General features: G+C 43.6%; 1 protein-coding gene and 1 non-coding gene across 3 annotated transcripts; one reads left to right on the top strand and one right to left on the bottom strand.

Moving 5' to 3' along the window:
• Positions 1 to 2,955: 2,955 nt before the first annotated feature.
• Tmem218 (transmembrane protein 218) lies at positions 2,956 to 18,323 on the bottom strand. Of its 2 annotated transcripts, none has more exons than XM_051197126.1 (4): positions 18,155 to 18,323; positions 7,343 to 7,453; positions 6,433 to 6,535; positions 2,956 to 3,648 (listed from the first exon to the last, which is right to left on the bottom strand). In XM_051197126.1, exons 2-4 carry the CDS (start codon positions 7,450 to 7,452, stop codon positions 3,514 to 3,516), a joined length of 348 nt encoding a protein of 115 aa, XP_051053083.1. In that variant the 5' UTR covers position 7,453; positions 18,155 to 18,323; the 3' UTR covers positions 2,956 to 3,513. The 2 variants fall into 2 exon arrangements, with proteins under 2 accessions (XP_051053083.1, XP_051053084.1); XM_051197127.1 differs by lacking the exon at positions 18,155 to 18,323 and adding an exon at positions 17,281 to 17,300.
• LOC127232032 (U6 spliceosomal RNA) lies at positions 11,073 to 11,175 on the top strand. Its single transcript, XR_007835333.1, has one exon. It is a non-coding gene; the product is annotated as a U6 spliceosomal RNA (small nuclear RNA).
• Positions 18,324 to 20,147: the final 1,824 nt, after the last annotated feature.

Below are 20,147 nucleotides of genomic sequence, written 5' to 3'. Positions count from 1 at the left end.
CGTGACCTACCCTGTAGAAAGAATGGCTCGTGGACATTGAGCTCATTTAGGCTGGCATTTGAGGGGTAACCCTATGTAAGCCCTGTCTCCAGGCAGGCCAGGACCATAAGGATGATAGATATATTAGGTGTCACTGTAGGAGAGCCCCATGTTGAGGCCCTGTCTCCAGGCAGGCTCCAAACATAGGGAGGAATGAACCAAGCATCAGTGTAGGGATGCCCCATGTTGACATCTCTGAAATTCATTGTTCCATTCAGCTTTCTACTTCTGGACTTTTGTTAATTTTTTCAGGCTGGACATGATTAACTTGAGTATGTAAGAAGTAATCATTTCATCTCACCATACTAGTTATTACAGATAAGAATTGCAGAAGGCAAGCCAAGCTTAAATACTTTACATGGTGTATGTGTGCAAACATGTGTTTGTGCCCACATTTTATACAGCCAGCTCTTAATATATAAGCCTGTCATTTACACCAATTAAAAAAAATTGTACATCAATGGTATCTGGGAAAGAATTTAGGTTTTTTTTTTTCACCTTTACCAAATTCCTATGTAGATAACTAAAATCTCAAAGCTATTATCTACTGACTTTATAGACACCTTTTATTGTTGTTGTTTTAGTTTTATAGTGGTTTTTTTTAAAAGATGTATTTATTCATGTACTTTATGTGTACGAGTGCTCTGTCTTCATGCACACCAGAAGAAGGAATCAGATCCCATTGCAGATGGTTGAGAGCCACTATGTGGGTGCTGGGAATTGAACTCAGGACCTCTGAAAGAACAGCCAGTGCTCTTAGCTACTGAGCCATCTTTCTAGCCCCAGTTTTGTAGGTTTTTATTTTTAAGTTCAAGGACAATTTTGTTAGAATTTAAAAGACAAAACCTCAGGCTAGATAGGCTGTTGATCTCAGCAGTTGCCTGGAGGAAAATATGGAAGAAAAAAGCTTTGTGAAACCAGCATTCATCCAGGACCTGTAACTGGCACCACATGGCAGAAAGGGCAATGGCTTCAGAGGAGTAAGGAAGCCCAAACCATCAGAAAAAGATATTGGGTTCTGACTAAGATCTGAAAGATAAGGGAAAAAGGAAAAGTTGCCTCTTTCTGAGTTAATACTTAGAGGTGAGGGGACCTATCTAAGTATAGTACCTCACTAAAAGGGTCATCCCAGCTATCTCTTTAGTATGGCTAAAGTGAACCTGCTGTCCTGGGAGTGATCCCTTGGCCAGGTGACTGACCCAGCCCAGCTGGGGTATTAGGTCCCTACTCAGGCCAGAGATTCCACTCTCTTGACGGGAAGTTTACCCTCAATGGGTCTTTGTTGTTACTGAAGCAGTAACCCTAAATCATTTATGAACTAGAACCAGGATCAGAGCCCCCAAACACTAATGGTATCTTTGGCCTCTAGTTGGACACTTTCACAAAGGAATGAGAAAGACAGATCCATTTTCAGGAACCTCTATAGGCCATTCCAGAGTTGCCTTGGCAACAAGCTTCGCAGGAAGAGGCACATGGCAGTCTGTGATTGTCAGGGTTGGTGCTCCGCTTGGGCCGGCTAAGGCCCCCTGTAGGAAGGCTCACAGGCCCCTGGAAGCTTGTGGAAACTGTGAAGGGGCCCGAGCTCCGGACTGCTCACCTCCCTCACAGTTTCCACAAGTTTCCCTCTCCCCTCCATTCCCAGAGCAATGTTTTCTGTTTCTCCCCCATGGGCCCTAAGGCCACACTAAGAATCCATTTCATTCCAAGGTTTCTGAATAAAACTTCATCTGGAAAGTTTCCAAAGTTCAAGAAGATAAAGGAGCCAGTTCAAGTGTACAACTGTATCCAGTCTTTGCCAGCCTTGATTCCCAGTAGTCACTGGTTCTGGCCTCTGGTTATTTGAGGCTGAGCTCCCATAAGGCAGTGGGACTGGTTTTTCCTATATCCCACCAACAGTATCAAGGAGAGATAGGAAAATGAAGTGGCCATAACTTCTCTCAAGTTCTCAACCAAGGAGGGTTTTCCTCTATTGTGAGAGAGACTGGATTCTGCCACATCTAGGTTTGCCAACTGGCTATTGTGTAAAGCCTAAGTGAGTTCATCACCTTAAACCTCAGGGTTTTTCTATTTAAAAGTAAGAGCAATCATAATAGACTGTTATAAAACTAAAGTCTCAAAGGAGTCACTATAGCCTAGGCATCCAGCAGGCACTGAGTCACCTTTCCAGCAGCAACTGGCTCTCACACTAGAAGATCTTCACTCTGCTCCAGAGAGTCAGGGTGGCACTTCCAAGGCAGAGCCAGACCAGGGCCTCCACCCCATTTAGTAACAAATTTTATTGATCTGGGAAGTTAGACAAATGTCATTTATAATGCTGAGAATATACATTCCTTGCTAACTTGGGAGAAAGAACTTCCAAGATGAAAACAGAGGCAGGCATTGAGGTACACCTGTAATCCTAGTAGTCAAGATGACTGAGGCAAAAGGATCAAGAGTTCAAATGAGCCCAGGGTCCCTAGTGAGACCCTGTCTCAAATGAACCAACCAACTAACCAACCAACGAACAAGAGTCTGGCTTGACGGTCTCATTCTGAAATCCCAGCTACATGGGAAACTTAGGACAGGACGGCAAGTTCAAAGCCTGTCTGGGCTACAGAGAAAGTTCAAGGTCAGTCTGGGTAACAGTGCAATTGTTTGTTAAGATTAAAAAGTAAATAGAGGGATAGGATGGTAGAATACTTGCCTCTCATGTGTGAAGCCCTGGGTTCAATTCCCAATACTTCCAAAGAAAAAGGGAAAGAAACAGCCAAAGCCCAAGGAGGACTCTTACATGATACTAAATAAGGTATCCAGAGGCCAACCAATCCTGGGAGAAGACCCAAATCACATGGCAGGAAGATGTCTAACATTTCCATACCTCTCTTCTAATCTCTAAGCAAACTTAAAATGTAAATATACAGAAGCTGTAGGCAGGAGTTTAAAGAGAAAGCCCTTTGGTAGTTGTTTATTGCTTTATTGGAACTCAGGCAAGTGCCACTCACTGCCTTTATAGAGCTCTGTGGAATTACATAAGGAGTGGTCAATAACCATTGCCTGATACACCTTCCAAGCTATTACATTACAGCCGCCTTTCATGTCTGAATGCCTTTCTCTTCCAAATGGTTCCAGTTACTCAACTAAGAACTTACACATTGTCAAAAGGGACCAGGTTCTTCTGTTGGTGGGCAGAGCCTAAAACTCCTCCTCCCTAAATGCTTGAATGAACATCTACCCCAAGCAGATCACTGTTACTACTTTCCATTAAAAACTGACAGGAATGTTAGAGTGTTGGTACTGAACAGACAGTCATATTCATCTTCAGACCCATGGAGTCTATTTTGCTACTGGATTCCTGAAAGCCAGGGCTCAAGAGGTTTGTCTTAATGACAAATGGTCATTCCTCTGGTCTGAAGACATGAAGGTTGCCATCAAGGATCCAGAGTCCCTTTGTGCTCATCCATGACATTAAAACGTCCCATGTTTCTGTTACTGAGCTCAGCAGGACCGCAGTGGCTTGGCGTAGATTGGCTCCAGCACATGTTGAGTAAGAATCAAGAAGAGGCCTCCAAGAAAGATGGCACCGAGGAAAGCCAGCAGGGCATAGCGGGCGATGAAAAAGGCATCCACAATCTGAAGAAAGAAAATATCAAACTGGAATCACCTCTGGCGCCCTCCCTGTGTTCACCAGAGATCTGATGGCTGTGCCCAGGGTTTCTTGGTAACTTGCAGTAGCATCCTGCCCTGGGTTCCCTCTGTATATGAGTAAGAAAACTTTCAACTCCCTGGGTAGAAGACACAAGGTTTTTAAAGAAGAGTGGCGGTAGGAAGAGCAACAACTAATAATAGTAAGGTACAGGAAACAAATGGCTCAATTTAGAAGAAAGGGTGGCTTTCACATGAGGTAACTGAAGCTTTCACCAGAAGAGTTCTGAGCCCTAATTGCAAGGGAGTGAGGAAAGTGGCCACTTATCTAAGATATTAAAACACTAAAAGGATATGTAACTTGCCCTGCCATACAGTTGGTTGCTTGGTAACCAGCCATATGTAAAGCCCTAATTCTACTGGTCTTTGCTGACAAAAACCTGTATCTGATCCTGGCTCTACCGAGCTGTCTGCTGTCCATTTCTAGAGAACGGAGCTCTCTTCTCCCCAGAGCTAGGCAGTCATATTTTAATGGGTGGGAACAGCAGGTATCACAATCCAAATGAGTAACTTCACAGAAGCCTAACCCTTAAAGTAGGGAGATTAGCTTGGATTATCCAATCCAGGCAGGTTTGAGGTAAACAAAGTCCTTAAAAACTAAAGACACTTTGGAGAGGGAGCTAGACAGACCTCCAATGAGCTCCAGACCAGCCAAGGTGACATAGTGAGACCTTGTCTCAAGAAACAAAACAAAATGAAAGACGAGGCAGAAGACAGTTTCAGGAAAAGACATATGAGATGAATGCAATCAGAGAGGTGAGACACTGATGGATCTGAAGATGGCCACAGATGTAGGCCATGGGCCAGGCACTGGGATCAGCCTCTATAGCTAGATATCAGGAAGTGGGCATTCCTGCAGAACCATTGGAAAAATGCACAGCTCTGCCCACCCTTGATTTTAACTCAGGGAGACTGATGATGGACTTGTAACCCACACAACTGCAGATGATAAATTTATGGCAGGAACCATTTTGTTGACAGGAATTTGTTATAGCAGCAACAGAAAGCTAATACAGTGTTGATGCAGAAAGTTCCTGGACAATCTAAGCAGTAGTATGAGAGCTCCAAAGACATCAAGAAGGAGGATGCAGCCACCTTCACTGCTCCAGAGACTACCCCAACAGTCAACTTACAATCAAGGTCAGTTTGATAAAACGGTTTTAACATAACTTTGACCTTGGCTGTGGTACTGAACAAGTCTCTTGCGGGCTACATGTTTGCTCGCTCGACTGTTTCACTTTTTAATTAGCCAATTAGCAGGCCTTGGGTGCAGAAGGCCCAGGCCATGTATTATTGATACAGTATTGAGCCAGGCTGCTGCAGGGGCCAGCACTCAGAACCTGAAAGTGAGAACTCCGATTCTACTGGCCATGCTGACAAACATATTTTTCTCAATCCTTGTCTCCTGAGTCTGAAACTCCTATGACAGAATAGAGGGGTTGATTTACAAGTGCTGCTTACTCCGTGCCATTTCCAGTGGTCACATTTGCAATAATTACAAATATGGCAGCACACATCCCTCTCTTCTCCTAAAAACAAAGACACGTGAGTGGGTCATATGTAGAGAGGGCCTGACACCCAAGGGAGTAACTCCTGGAATCTGTATGGTAAGCACAATTTCCCTTAGAGTTTCCAGAACTAACATTTTCCTATCACCATCATTAGTCCTGGGCAGAGCTAGAAGTATGTATTCATTTTACATAAAAAAAATTATGTAATTTTATGGACTGTATCAAATTGACAATCCGTCGGATCTGAAGAATGGTCTCTGATACTCTATTAAGTTCTGACAAGTTTGAAGACTTTGGGGGCAGAGGCTCAGCTTAAATCCTTGCTCTGCTTCTTCCTGGACAGTGTTAACTTGGGCAGGTCACTGGAACCTTTTACCCAGGAAAACAACAGTACTGCCTTCATACCACTTGGGGCTGTTGTGTGGTTTCAACGAGACAATGCAAACAAGGTGTTCAGCGTGGGTCTTGGAAAGACATGTTAGCCACTATCATTGTTTCTATTTCAAGATTAAAATAGCTACAGAAGATGTAATGGGGCAGAAGAGGTCAATACCCTTAGTAAGGGCCTATGGGTTTGAGACCAGACACACATGGTAGAACTGGAGCCCCAAATCAGGAATGAACCAGAACAGGGGAGGTCTGTAGAAATGGAACAATGAAAGAGGTGATACAAATCGAGTTATAGAAGTTGAGGCTGTCGGATGTGGTCTTAGCAATAAGGACCCATCTGCAACTTCCCCCTCCGCTTCCTGCACATGTTAAGGGTCCTCTTGCCCACTATTGTTCATAGCAATGATTCTCTTGACACCACAAGTGGAAAAAGTCAACCTCAGAGGATGGAAAACCATGTCACTCAGCACCCCGAGAGCACTGCATCAATCTTGACCCAGGATCTAAGATTCTGAACCAAGACTGGCAGGAATGGGGAACACCACACTTAAGGCCTATTCCAGGTTTAGGTTCCCAACTGGAACAGTGTAGGGGTGGCTTTCTACACTGTCATTCAGCTCTATGCAAGCAGCAGATGATAACACACCGGTGAGTCACTGTGTCGTGGTGCTGCAGGTGGGAAAGACCCTTTCCCAGGGTAGAGGGACAGGGGCCTCGCAACACCCTTGGAGCCCCATCATTGACTGAACAGGACACAGGGAAGGATGGAGGAGGCTGGGATTAGGGGCAAAATGAAACCCAATAGCGTTACCTTCATTTCCACCTCTGGGACTGGGAATTCACTGGCTCGAGGGAAAAGCAGCAAAACTACAGTAATGACCAGAGCACCGAGGAAGACAAAGACGATGGAGAACCTGGGGCAAAGAGACCTGAGTATCAAAAGCACTGATGACACTCAACTTCTAATCGGCTGGGCCTGTGCTGGCTCCTCCCTGGGGTCAACATTCTATGTTTCAGTCCCTTATGGTCCACAAAGACCTCCCACCCTAAGCCTTGTTTTCTAGACAGGCACCACCTGGGCACATTCCTGTTTATTTCTGTTAATTTCAAATTCCTAACAATGGGAACTTACAGTTTTCTGCACAAAGTATGTGTTCTCAAGTGCAGGCACATGCATACACGCGTGCGCACGCACACATACACACACACCTCCTCCATCCCCACACACCTGTTATTTTTCAGACCAGAACATTTCGGTAAATACTATAGCACTCTGTTTATTACTGACATGACCTCCAGCGTTAGGTCATAGCCTGATATAGAGTGCCAGGCCAACTCACTGTAAGGCCAGTGTCTGTGGGCCCAGGCTAGAGCCTTAGGGACTGTACCAAGCATGGTATCATAAATCTGAACAATTACATAAAACTTTCACCTACAACTCCCAAGGAACTCAATAGCAGCCAAAGCAGATTTTCTTTCATCTCCGGTCTCCCCCCATCCCCTCCATAGTGAGAACTGACACACACTTCCATTCTCCTCCTGCCTCTGCCTGAGCATAAATAACACAGTTAGTGCTTATGATAAGAGGTTAAAATGCAACTCATTCAAACTGCCAGTAATTACAAAAATGATCTTCTGAATTCTAAATGTTTAATGAGCATCAGCAATTTTTGCCTCTAATTGCTTTTACCTAGGGCTCCAGGCTGGAAAGAATGCCTTACCTAGCTATCCCAGAGGCTCTGGACAACAGCGCACACAGCAGCAGCACCAACACCCAGATCAGAGCGAGGAGGAACACACCAGCACCCACTCCCAGCACCATGCCAGCCATCCTAGGGGACAGAGAGCAGCATTAGCCTCTGGCTGGACCCTCTGATTCCCCCATCAAGTGCACCTAGTATTCAAACAATATAGAGAGCCTGAACTCAATTTGAGGAAGCTGATGCAGTATGTCTGGAGGCTCACTCATGATGGGACTTTAATTTTCAGCAATGTCCAGCCCCAGAGTCCCTTAATGAAAACCAGGAATGCAGAACCCAAAGCTTTCTTTTTGTAGGAATAGGGGTGGGGAATCTGGGGGCTGGAGTGAGTATGCTTTCTGCTCACCATGTTGTCAGTTCAAATCTGGTCTCTTCAGCTCTACTTTGACTTCTACCCGAGCTCACATTAGAAATCTGAGCTCTCTCCATCCACAAATCCTAACTAAGGGCTCTTAGAAGGCTGAAGAGCCAATGCAAAAGTTGAAATTTCAGTTAAATCTGAGGTCAGAACTTAGACTGAGCAGGCAATCACAAGGTAAGGATTTTCTACTCTGTTGCCAAGTACTTATTCACAGAAGGAAGAAAACTCCCAGTCCCTAAAAGATGATGTCACCCTTTGGGGCACTTATGATACGCCAAGTGCTTTACTAGACCCGGCATGTTTAGTCATGGCAATCAGAAACATACTATTACATCTGAGCTATACAAGAGGCAAGTTAGTGTTCGTTTCCTAATTGAGGCTCACAACAAGAGGAATTCGTTCTCAGTTCTTGAGACCATAGGTCTACAATAGAGGTATCCATGGGGTAACACACCCCTACAGGATCTAAGCCAAGATGCTTTCTTAGGTCTTCCAGTTTCTGGTGGCACCAGGACTCCCCCCGTTACAAGGCTCCCCATTAACTGTCATTATCTGCACGTGACACTTCCCCTCTCTGCCCATGTGCAAAGATCCTTTTGCCAAATCTAATCACATTTACAGATGCTGGGAGTTAGGTGTGGACATCTTTTGGTGGGCACTATTCAGTCCAGTAATGAGGTAACACCATCCTAGCACATCTCCCTGGAGCTTCCTTTTCAGTATCAGAGACAAATCTTCAGGAAACAGATTCTTCCCTAGGTTTTGGGGCTTCTTTACCTGGTGATTTAAACACAACATAAATATAAATATGTTGAGGTGTCCTGTTGCAAGCTTACTGGAAGAAGACTAAGCATGAACTGGAAAAAAAAAGAAAGAAAGAAAAGGAAAAAGGAAAAAAGTTGATTCAATCAACACTGTGCTGTGCCCACCATGGAAAACACTGTGCTCCTAGTTAGAATGACAAAGGTTAAAAAAAAAAAATACATATCCCAGGAAAAGATGACAATCTATTAGGGAACAATGTGATGCAAACAGCTATCCGTATTATATTCTCATTTGCGACAAAAGCAAATAGCATCAAGAGCTTTGCAAAGGTTAAGGGAGAAGCCAGTGCTAGCACACTTGGGAAGGAGTCAGTGTGGCAGGATGGTGGAGTAGGGGGAGCATCCACTTGCCTCTGTCCTTCCTGCAGAGCGTTCTATCCTCATTAGAGTCCAGTGAGTATCATGTCAGTAACTGGAGCAGGGCAAGCACTTCCCTGTCTCTAGGACTTTGTATTTGTGGTTTCTCAGGCCCAAAAGGAGCCTGCTATTTGGTTATCTGTGTGACTGGGCTGGCCTTTCCTCGTGGTTGACATTGTAGCTTCATCAGAAGAATGTCATCCTCAGAGAGCCCTTCCCTGACTTCCCACCTACAGTAACTCTCCAAAAGCATTAGTCTCTCCCTCTTTCTTCCAGAGCACTCTTTCCCAGATGTAGGTAATGACTCAGGCTCTTGCACACCAGGCAAATGCTCTACTACTGAGCTATCGCCTCAGCCTCCACAGTTAACACTTCCATCCATTTGTTTACAAGTTCACTTTCTGTCTCCCTTTATTAAGAAAATACAGCCCTGAGGACAGAAACTATTTTTCCCACCCTGCCATTCCAAGTTCTCAGCATAAAGAGAGTATGTGTAACAAGTATTTGCTGGTGAATAAGTGAAGCCACACTGGCCAGTCTGTAAAATTCAAGTGAAAGGCGATAAGGTCATAGCAAAGATGATGGGAACGCTACACAGGGCTAACAAGGTAAGTGCCTCACAGAACAGTGGAAGGGATTAGCAAAATGGAGTTTCTAAAACCTTAATATGTAAAATGGTAATACTCTAAAATGCTCTCAACTTAAAGTACAGCCAAAGCCTGATGGGTAAGCAGGGGCTGGGCTCAAAGACCACAGTGGCCCTGACTGGAGATGGAGGCCTAAGAGGTTCCCAGTGAGACCTCAGCCCATGGTGCATAGAATTAGAACCAAGGCAACAACAGTGTTTAACACTGGGCCCTCAGAGGGTCAAGCAGTGTTTGAATAAACTCTGAAGAATCTACTAAGAACTTAGTTGAAGAGATCAGGCCAAGTGACTCAGGCTATGACAAAAAGAAAAAAAGAAAAAAAAAAAAAAAAGAAAAGAAAAAAAAAAAAGGCCAACGAGAGAGAAATGTGAATCTTAACCCTATATTACCTGCAAGCACAGAGTTAGGGTCCCACTAGCAGGCTGTGTGGGATTCCTAGTAGAAAGATTAACTACAATAAGCTGTTCTGGAATAATCTTTTTGTACACTGTGAAGATGTGTCACAAAACAGCCAATAGCTAGGCAGGATGCTGGGAAGAAGGAGAAGATGCCAGGAGATGCAGAACAAGCAGGATAGGCAGTACAGAGATGAGGTAATAAAGCCATGTGACAAAAAGTAAATTAATAGAAATGGGTTAATGTAAGTTATAAGAGTGAGTTAGTTAGAAACAAACCTAAGCTAAGGCCAAGTTTTCATAATCAATGTCTCCATGTCATTTTTTGTCCACCCAATGAAAAATCCATCTACAATAAACTACAAAATAATGACAATAAATACAATAACTAAATAAATACCACAATAAATAACTACAAAAAAACCCTATAATTAACTACAGAGACTACAATAAAAATGAGAAGCCTACAAGGTCCCCAACAAACTAACTAAAGTTGCTATTGGGGACACCCCTCAGCAGGCATACAAGGCTCCTTCAAGAGTAAATATGAGGGGGGCTGAGGAGGTAGTTAAGTTGGCAAAGGGCCTGTGGCAAAAGCATAAGGCCCAGAGTTCCAATCTCCAGAACTCATGTAAAGGCGATGGTGTCTATCTGTGACCCAGCACTGGGGAGCATGGAAAGGAGGACCCTGGAGCTCACTGGCTAGCCAGTCTAGCTAACTGGAGGACTCCAGGTTCAGTGGGAGATCCTGTCTGAAAAGTAAGGTGGAGAAGCAATCAGAGAAGACACCTGGCATTGACCTCTGGCTTCTACCACTTGCATATACACCTGCATGCATAAATGCACACACCCACATAAACCCACACCCAACCAGCACACAAAACTTTCAAAGAAGAAATGAATATTAAATAGGCTGGGAGGTTCAGATCAATGGTAGAGCATATACCTATCACAAATGAGGCCCTAGGTGCAACCCCATGCAGAATATAAAATTTTTATTTTACATTTGTTATGCAGCAGTAATCATGGACTCACAGTAAATGTAAGCATTCCAGACTTGACTGTTGAAAGATTCTCATCCTAGATTATAAAAACTAAAAGTAGTGTTTGCTTCTGCAGCATACATACTAAAATTGGAACGATACAGAGAAGATTAGCATGGCCCCTGCACAAGGATGGCACACAAATTTGTGAAGCATTCCGCATTTTAAAATAAATAAAATAAAAGTAGTTCTTTACAAAAGTGACAGAAAACGCAAATGAGAAGATGAAAAGATGAATTTGAAAAAGATATATGAGGCAGATACTAGCAAAGAAAATACAGGGACAGGAGGGACTGGGGGGGGGGCAATGACAATAAACTCAGAACCCTAGCCTTCAGGGTAGAAGCTTCACAGTAATGTAAACACTGAGCACTACCCAACTGCATGCTTCGAATGGTTAGGATGGGAAACATCGTGTGTGGTCTGCCACAATTGGGTAAAGCAGAATAAAATGTAAGCGTGTGGACCATTATTAGTAACAAGGACATGCATGGAAATATTTGAAACTATCAATAAGAACAGTTTTTGAAAGGAATAATTTAAGCCCCCCAAAAAAAGATGTAACCTAAAGGAAATATGAACCTAATGACAAAGCCTCAAAGTGTACAGTCAAAGCACCACAATAATGGGAAAACCCAAATTGATGGATTTTACTATTACTTCAGAGATTGATCAGAGGAAAAATGAGAATAAACATCATACAGAGGATAGCTGAATGGCCAATACAGGTAAAGGTCCTTACCTCATTAGTCACCAGAAACATGCAAATAAAAATCAAATGAAGTATCTCTATGTATATCTACCAGATATCCAAAAGGTCAATGGCAGACAGACCACAAAGACGCAGAGCATTATACACACCATCAATCATACAAATGACAGAATAAAGCAATACAAATGAATGAATACATTACACTTACATCTAACAGTGTAGGTGAGTTTCACAAGCATTCAGTGAAGGACAGAGTAAAAAGTTCACTGTAGACTCCAATTATATGATGTTCAAATACAGGTCTGACTGCTCTAGGGTACCTGGAGTGACTGGATGGGGCACTGATGATTTGATCTGGGCATTAGTTACCTGGCTTTGTAACTTTGGTAATCAGTATCTAGCTTCAGATACTTGGGGTTTGTGCCATTTTCTATTGTGTTACACTTAACTACAAACCCTTTTGTGAAATGACTCAATGGTCATTGGATAGTTAAGTGAAATATACTCTCTAAAAGTGTAGATTCCCTTTAAAGTTTAAGAAAAAGGGGTATTCTTTATGACACACAAATCTACACAGACACACACAACACATTCCAACAGCAGAACATTGTGCCCAGGCATTTCATGATATTTAGGGGATGTGGTTGGGGATGAGGGGCTGATGTGAAACAGATTGGTCATGAGGTACTTAGTTCCTGAAGCTGGGTGATAGGTGAGTAGATACTGACTTTACTATTTTCTTAACACATGGAGTTCAAACTTGTACGGTAAAAATATGTATGCATATGCATACATGTATAAGTATGACTAAATACAACAGATATTTTTAAGATTTTTTTTGTAGCTAAAACTATGTAGCTTTATGAAAAGGCCTTTTAAAAGTACCTGGACAGTGGGGTAAAGCAGGCTGTGTAGAGAAGTAACTCCTGCTTTTAGATGAGTTTTCTTAATTAAAAGAAAAATCTCAATTTTTTCCTAATGTAAAAATTCAGTGCAATTCTAACCAAAATCCAAAAATACTTTTTCAAGGAACTAGAAAACGAATCCCACATTCACACAGGGGAGTAAAGAGCCAAGAATAGCCAACACCACTTGAGAACTAGGAACGGCAACGTGCCTTGTCACCAACTGCCGCAGACACATTATGAAACCAAGGTAATTAAAACAGTGGGGCAAAGACACATGGACCACGAGCAGGAAACTGAAAGCTCAGACACAGATCTGTGTGTTCGTGAGGATTTCATACTCCCTAGGAAGAAAAGATGGCTTCATGGCCCAGGGCGTAAAGGGTTTCACAGTGGGGGTAACATGAACAATTATCTAACCAGAGAACAATAAAACTCGACCTCTACTCTGTAGCATGTACAAAAGTCGATTTTTAGTGGAAGTAATTCATAATGGAACGGCATATGTTTAAATATATGAATGTTCAGGCTGACTACGCTAGAATACATAATGAAGTACAGTAGCCAGATGCTTGCACCTAAACTTAGAATCACCATGAGTGGGAAAGTGCCATGTGCACACTATGCAGGTGTGTTGTGCTGGCAACTCAAATACCACGAGCTGTGCTGCCCTTCAGTTACATGATTTTTCTAGACGGAGGAACAAGTCTTGTTAAAGCTCCAAACCACAGATCAGTATAATTTTCCCTTGATTTACATTCCTGGAAATTACACTTTATTAAACTGTGCCAAAAATTACATTATGTTAAAACACACACACACACACACACACACACACACACACACACACACAAAATGGAGTTAGGTTCTAGGCCCAGATAATTATTACATGAGAACACTGGAAAGTTGCACAAGACACAGGGCAATTCTTCTCATTTGAGGACTGTCCCAACATTGCACACCTAACGTTCTCAGCTCCCTAGTATATTCCAACCACAATAATAACTAAATATGGCCTCACAAATTCTCAAATGTCCCTCAGGTACAAGAACCTTCCTTGAAAAGTTTAAACAAAATTCTAAAAACTGTCACATAAGGGGACACAGATGAGGACATTCACTGTAATTTCAATAGCAAAATAGGAGGGGAAAAGCTACACACCTGCCAAATGGATTTATCACAAATGAATGGACTTAATCTATATGCACTGACATGAATATATCTCAGCTGCAGTGCCGAGCAACAAAAGCAAGTTGCAACCCAGGAACAGTGGCCTGTATCTGCAATGCCAGCACTTGGGGGAACTGAGGCAGACCAATCTCCAGTTCCAGGCCAGTGAGGCCCTACCTAAAACAAACAGACACAAACACACATGCAGATATATAAGTAAATAAACAGCTGTTCTTTTTCTTCTTCTTCCAGGGATTGTTCACCTTCGTACCAAGACGGTTGGGAAAGCTCTAAATCGAATGTGGTGTGTGGGGGTGGGGTGGGGTGTGGGGAGGGTCCCTGCTGTAAGACCTCAAGTCCACATGAGGTTATCTGAAACAAAGATGCACTCAGCACATCAGCAGGGCCCATGTGTGCTAAGCGTGAACATGACAGATCAAATGTGCCTCCTTGTGGAGAAGCAGAAGTCACTGTGGAAGTGTTGAAGGCACGAGCATAGAAGTCAGAAAGTGAAGTAAATACAGAGCTTTTTTAAGTAATAAAAATCAAAGTTCTTGGGGAGAAAGTAAATAAATAAATGTAAGCTGTAAACTGAAATCCAAAGCACACAGCTTATATTTTAAACTTTAAAAAGGTTATCTTCAGTCAGGTGTGGTACCACACTCCTTTAATCCCAGCAGTATGGAGGCAGAGGCATATATATTCAAAGTATTACAGCAAGGGCACTGGGCTGGGAGTAAAGTGCTTGCCCTGAAAGTGGGAGGAGTTGAGTTAGACCACTGAACCCATGTGAAAAATGCTTATAATTCCAGTGCTGGAAAGGCAGAGACGGGAGGCTTCCTGGAGCTGCTGGCCAGCCTGTCTAGCCTAACTGCACTCCAGGCAAATAAGAGACATAATCTCAAATGGCAGAGTTCTTGAGGATAACACCTGACATTATTCTCCAGCTTCTACCTGAGCATACATGCAAGTACACCAACCCTGGACACACATGTTTAAAAAAAACAACAACAACAAAAGAAACATGATACAAATTATACACAGCAATTCTGGTGTCTCTGGGAGGCAGGAAGCAGAATGGGACCAGCCAAGAGAATAGAAGGGATTGTAATATTTGTGATGCTAGTTTCTTTAAAATAAAAACCATGAATAGAATGCCAGAATGCTAATACTTACTAATCTGGCTGGTAGGCATAACTACTGTATTATATTATACAAACCAGAGATTTTAACAGCCCCTAGTTTGGGAGACTTCTTTGTTTTTATTTTTCTAACTTCCTTAATGCTCATTTTTTATTTTATGTGCCTTGGTGTTTTGCCTGAATATATGTCTGTGTGAAGATGCTGGATCTCCTGGAACTGGAGTTACAGACAGTTGTGAGCTGCCATGTGGGTGCTGGGAATAGAATCCAGGTCCTCCAGAAGAGCAGCCAGTGCTCTTAACCACTGAGCCATCTCTCCAGCCCTAAGAAATTAAAGAGACTTCTTAATTTTTAAAAGGCAATTGATAGCTTTGTCTAGCAGCTTCAGGTTTCCCGGCTACCTGAGTAACTGAGGCAGAAGAATTTCCAGTTCAAGGTCTACCTGGGCAACTTGGTAGGACAGTTTGAAAATAAAGTTACAAAACATGAAAAAAAAAAAAAAAAAAAACCCAAACAAACAAACAAAAAACTAAGGGCTAGAGAATTAGTTGTTGGCAGAGTTCTTAGAACCAAGTTCCCCCATATCAGGGTGTATATGTCCTGATAAGGATACTTGTCTTGCTGAGCAGTGGTGGGGCATGCCTTTCCTTTAATCCTAGCACTCAGGAGGCAGAGGCAGGTGGATATCTGTGAGTTTGAGACCAGCCTGGTCTACATAGTGAGTTCCAGGACAGCCGACTGCTATACAGAGAAACCCTGTCTCAGAAACAAAACAAACAAACAAAAAGAGCACTTGTCTTAGCTGTGGAAATGGAAAGGTGTCAGAGGGCTATTTGCAATGAGCAGTGTGACTGACTGAGCTGATGGGACGGCCTTGAAGGAAACGTCTACCTGTGATTAGCTGTGCTGTTCTGGACACCATACAATAACCCAGAAGACATGAACAACTCTCATCACCTAGAAATCAGGGTAAATGACAGTTGGCACTGGTAACATCAGAAACATTGATCTTCTATCCTTACAAATGCTGACAAAACTTAGAAGTCAAGTTATACTTGTGTTACGACTTCTAAAATGAGGGTCATTATTTCATAATCAAATTATGTATTCTTTTTTAGATTTTTCTTTGAGATGTGTGTGTGTGTGTTGATGGGCACATTGGGGATAGAACCCAGGGCTTCATGCATGTGTGTGTGATATTTGTGCAGGTGTGAACCCAGGGTCTCATGCATGCATGTTTGTGTGTTTGCATGTGTATGGTATTTGTGCAGGCATCTATGGAGGCTAAAGAGACCATCAGATTCCCTGAAACTGGAGTCACAGATTGTTTTTAAGCCTGGGAATTAGACTCCAGTCTTTAGAAGAGCAGCAAGTGCTCTTAGCAGCTGAGTCATCCCTACAGTCCCAGTGACCTTCTGATGCCCCTGCACCCATCTCCCCAGTGACCTTCTGATGCCCCTGCACCCATCTCCCCAGTGACCTTCTGATGCCCCTGCACCCATCTCCCCAGTGACCTTCTGATGCCCCTGCACCCATCTCCCCAGTGACCTTCTGATGCTCCTGCACCCATCTCCCCAGTGACCTTCTGATGCCCCTGCACCCATCTCCCCAGTGACCTTCTGATGCCCCTGCACCCATCTCCCCAGTGACCTTCTGATGCCCCTGCACCCATCTCCCCAGTGACCTTCTGATGCCCCTGCACCCATCTCCCCAGTGACCTTCTGATGCTCCTGCACCCATCTCTGGTTGCTGAGATTACAAGGGTGTGGACCACTCCCTGTTCATGAGGTGCTAGACAGAAATCAGGGGCCTCGTGCATGGTAGGTGAGACTGTGACTTCTCAGCTACATCCCCAAGCCTCTGGGATGGCCAAATTGGTTGTTAGTGAGATTTGATTAAAACAAAAAGTGTTTATTTACTTAAGATTCAGAATACTCTTCAAATATTCTTTGAGAGCTGATGGCTTAGCCAACACAATTTTAAGAGTAAATTAATTTGAATCAGGTGACCTAGAGTAGGAAGAACGATCCGTGCACATGAAAAGGCCTTGTCTAGAGGCTGACAAGAGCAACAAACGCAGGGCCAGGCGTTCTGTTGTTGTTTCTCTCCCTGTGGTGGAAGCTGGGAGGTATTTTGTTGTTAGATTTCTCCAGGCCCTGCATATATGTGTGTGTCCTGCATTCTCCCTTCATCTAAGGTTGGTTCTACATTGGCTCTCACCAGTACCCAGGGAAAACTGAAGAGCTCAAGGGAAACTAAGATCTGTCACAGAACACTTCCTGTCCAGGGAAGACAGAGATTGCTGGGACAATAGTGTGGCTTGAGGCGGTTGGTGGATCATACCTTGCCCATACCCTAATTTTCAGAACCAAGCCCTTGAAAGCAATAGAAAATAATAGGTTACTGGACAGGGTTGCCTTTCCGAAGAAATCCTTTTCCATTCTCCTTGTTTTTTGTTTGTTTTGTTTTCACTGTTGTTGTTTTGAGATAGATTTTCTTTGTGTGACAGCCCTGGCTGTCCTGGAACTCGATTTGTAGACATGACTGGCTTCGAACTCACAGAGATCCGCCTGCCTCCCCACCCCACCCTGCCTCTAGAGTACTGAGACTACAGGTGACATCCGGCTCCCTTTTTAATTCCTCAGCCTTCCCACCGCCCTTTTTAATTTTCTTGATTACTTATTCCAAACCTTCAAAAGTAGTGAGAATGGCCTGGTGTCGTATACACACCTGTCATCCTAGCATTCAAAAGCCTGGTGAAGGAGCATCGTAATTTTGAGGCCAGCCTGGGATATACAACAAGACTCATCTCAAAAAACAACAACAAACTGAAGTCCTGAGAGTTTACACTTTTTTTTTTTTTTTTCTGCTGCTGCTTTAAAAGCTTTCTGCCTCGTTTGGGTTTTTAAACATTAGGCTAATGCCTCTATCTTTGTTGGTCGAAGCACATGCAAGTTTGAGGAAACCCAAATGCCAGGATGCCTAAAGACCACTTGACGACAAAGAGGGTGCTCCATTGTCTTTGATCCTGCCCTTTTTCCTGGGCAGGCAACGATTCAGACGGCTGGCCTTACCACACAACACTTCCCAGCCGCACAGCTGGGAACGCTGGGATCTATGCATCAATCCCAGGCCTGCCGCCAGGGTGGCTTGCGGGGGTCCGCGCGCCCCCCGCCCTCGCCTTCCCGGCCTCCGCTGCCAAGTCTCCGGTCCTCACCTGGCTCTCGGGTTCCTTAACCAGACTCACAACTCACCCTCCATCCAGCTCACCGGGGCTTTGATCTACTTTGGACGAATCACAAGTAGGTTTTTATTTAGGAGATTTACGATGGACCAATCAAAGTTGCTCTTTGAGCACTTAGCTTCCTTCTCGTTAGCTCACGGTTTTGCTGTGGCTCCAGGCAACGCAAAGCGTGGTGGGTGGTGATCACGTCGGTCTCCTTTACGCCCTCCGATTGGTCGGTCATGCACTGTCCTCAGTTTCGATTGGACAGCATTCCTTGTCAATCACATCTCCTTAACCACTAAACCCTGGGACAACAACCGGAGGACCATTTTTTAGCTTCTCACTGTCCGGAGTTGAGATTGCGCGGCCTGCCGCAGAGCTGCCTGGTCAAAGCTGCCTGGTCAATTCTTCTGGAGGTGCGGAAGTTCCGCGGTCTAGACATAAGCTCCTGTCCCGCCATCTGATGAGTAATCAGTCCCCAATCCGCGGGAGGGGCCTAGGATTGTGGGAGCAAGTCAAATCGGCTGGGCGCCTCAAGGGTCCCTAACATCACTCCTTAATTGAGTCCAGATCACTAATTGAGATAACTTCACATTCTATTATACTTAACCAACTTTATTTTATTGGTCGTTATTCCTCCCTTTGTTTTTAAAATGTACCGAAGCAAGGATCCACCGCTTGCTCTTCTCTAAGTGTGGATCAGCTGCCTGGATAGCATGGCAATAATAAAAGGTTTATTTGACCTTGGGCCTCTTCCCCAGTCTGTCTCTTGGTTTCACTGATCCTTGCTTCGGTACTATTAGAGGCTGAGATACAAGAAATAAAATTCGACCCCTGCCTTAATGAGTTTTGTAGTGTCAGGCCAACAACACAAGGTCTAACAATGGCCAAACCTAATTTATAGTTAACTACTCCAGAGGATAGCAATGTTCCATACTTCAGAATACTTTGATGTTTAAACTTTTTTTTTTTTTTGTCTTTTGAGAATGGGTTTCTCTGTGTAATAGCTCTGGATATCCTGGAGCTAGCTCTGTAGACCAGGGTGACCTCGAACTCACAGAAATGGTCCTGCCTCTGCTTCTTAAGTGCTGGGATTAAAGGCATGAACCATCACCCCCTGGCCTGATGTTTGAACTTTTATTTCCTGGGTATGAATGTTTTGCCTACATGTGTGCATATGTACTGCATCCATGCACATGTTCCCAAAGGTCAGAAGAAGTTGTCCCACAGCTTCCCTTTCCAGCAGTCTAACTATGAACCCATGTAAGGTAATTAATCCACTGATGGTAGGAGCCTTCAGGATCCAGTCACTTTCTCCATAAGCCCATTAGAGCCCACTCTCTGTGCCTCTGGGGAGCTATAGACCCAAACCATAAAGAATGAGTCCTTTAGTTAAAGTTTTCTTCTCTTTGAAGAAAACAGATAAAGGCAAAACAACAAGAAACGATGTTCACGTGTCGTTCTCAATTGTGTAATGGCCATAAGTGAAGCTTGATGGCCACACGGTGTGCTCATTTGTTTTTATGTTGATTGTGCCTGGATTCCCTGCAGTAACAACAGCTGGGCTGTAACCACAGACTACGGGGTTCATAGTCTAAAATACTTAACATTGGGAACTTCAGGAAGAAGTTGATTCTTCTACCTTAGATGTCTCCTGTAAGGCCATCTGGTTATACGTATAGTATATAAATACTGAGGAAGCTAGGGCAGGAGAATCTCAAGTTTGAGAGCAGCCTGAGTTAAATAGCAAGCATGAAGCCAGCCAAGATTTTATATGGAAACTCTATGTCAATAAAACAACTACAAAAACGATGCTGATAATGAATCAGGTTCAACTGGTTATTGGAACTGAACAGACTTTAGAAGTCATACATTATTTTTTTTCTCAGATTGGTAGAGATTAAATTTCATCTTTTCTAAAACCACACATTCAGTGGACATAGAAAGTTCTAGAAGCCTGTTCTATCAATACAACATTTCTTCC

This window comes from Phodopus roborovskii, unplaced genomic scaffold (assembly GCF_943737965.1).
Source record: "Phodopus roborovskii unplaced genomic scaffold, PHOROB, whole genome shotgun sequence".
NCBI classification, from domain to species: domain Eukaryota; kingdom Metazoa; phylum Chordata; class Mammalia; order Rodentia; family Cricetidae; genus Phodopus; species Phodopus roborovskii.
The sequence above is the reverse complement of the archived record's forward strand: the minus strand, read 5'-3'. Positions and strand labels throughout refer to the sequence as shown.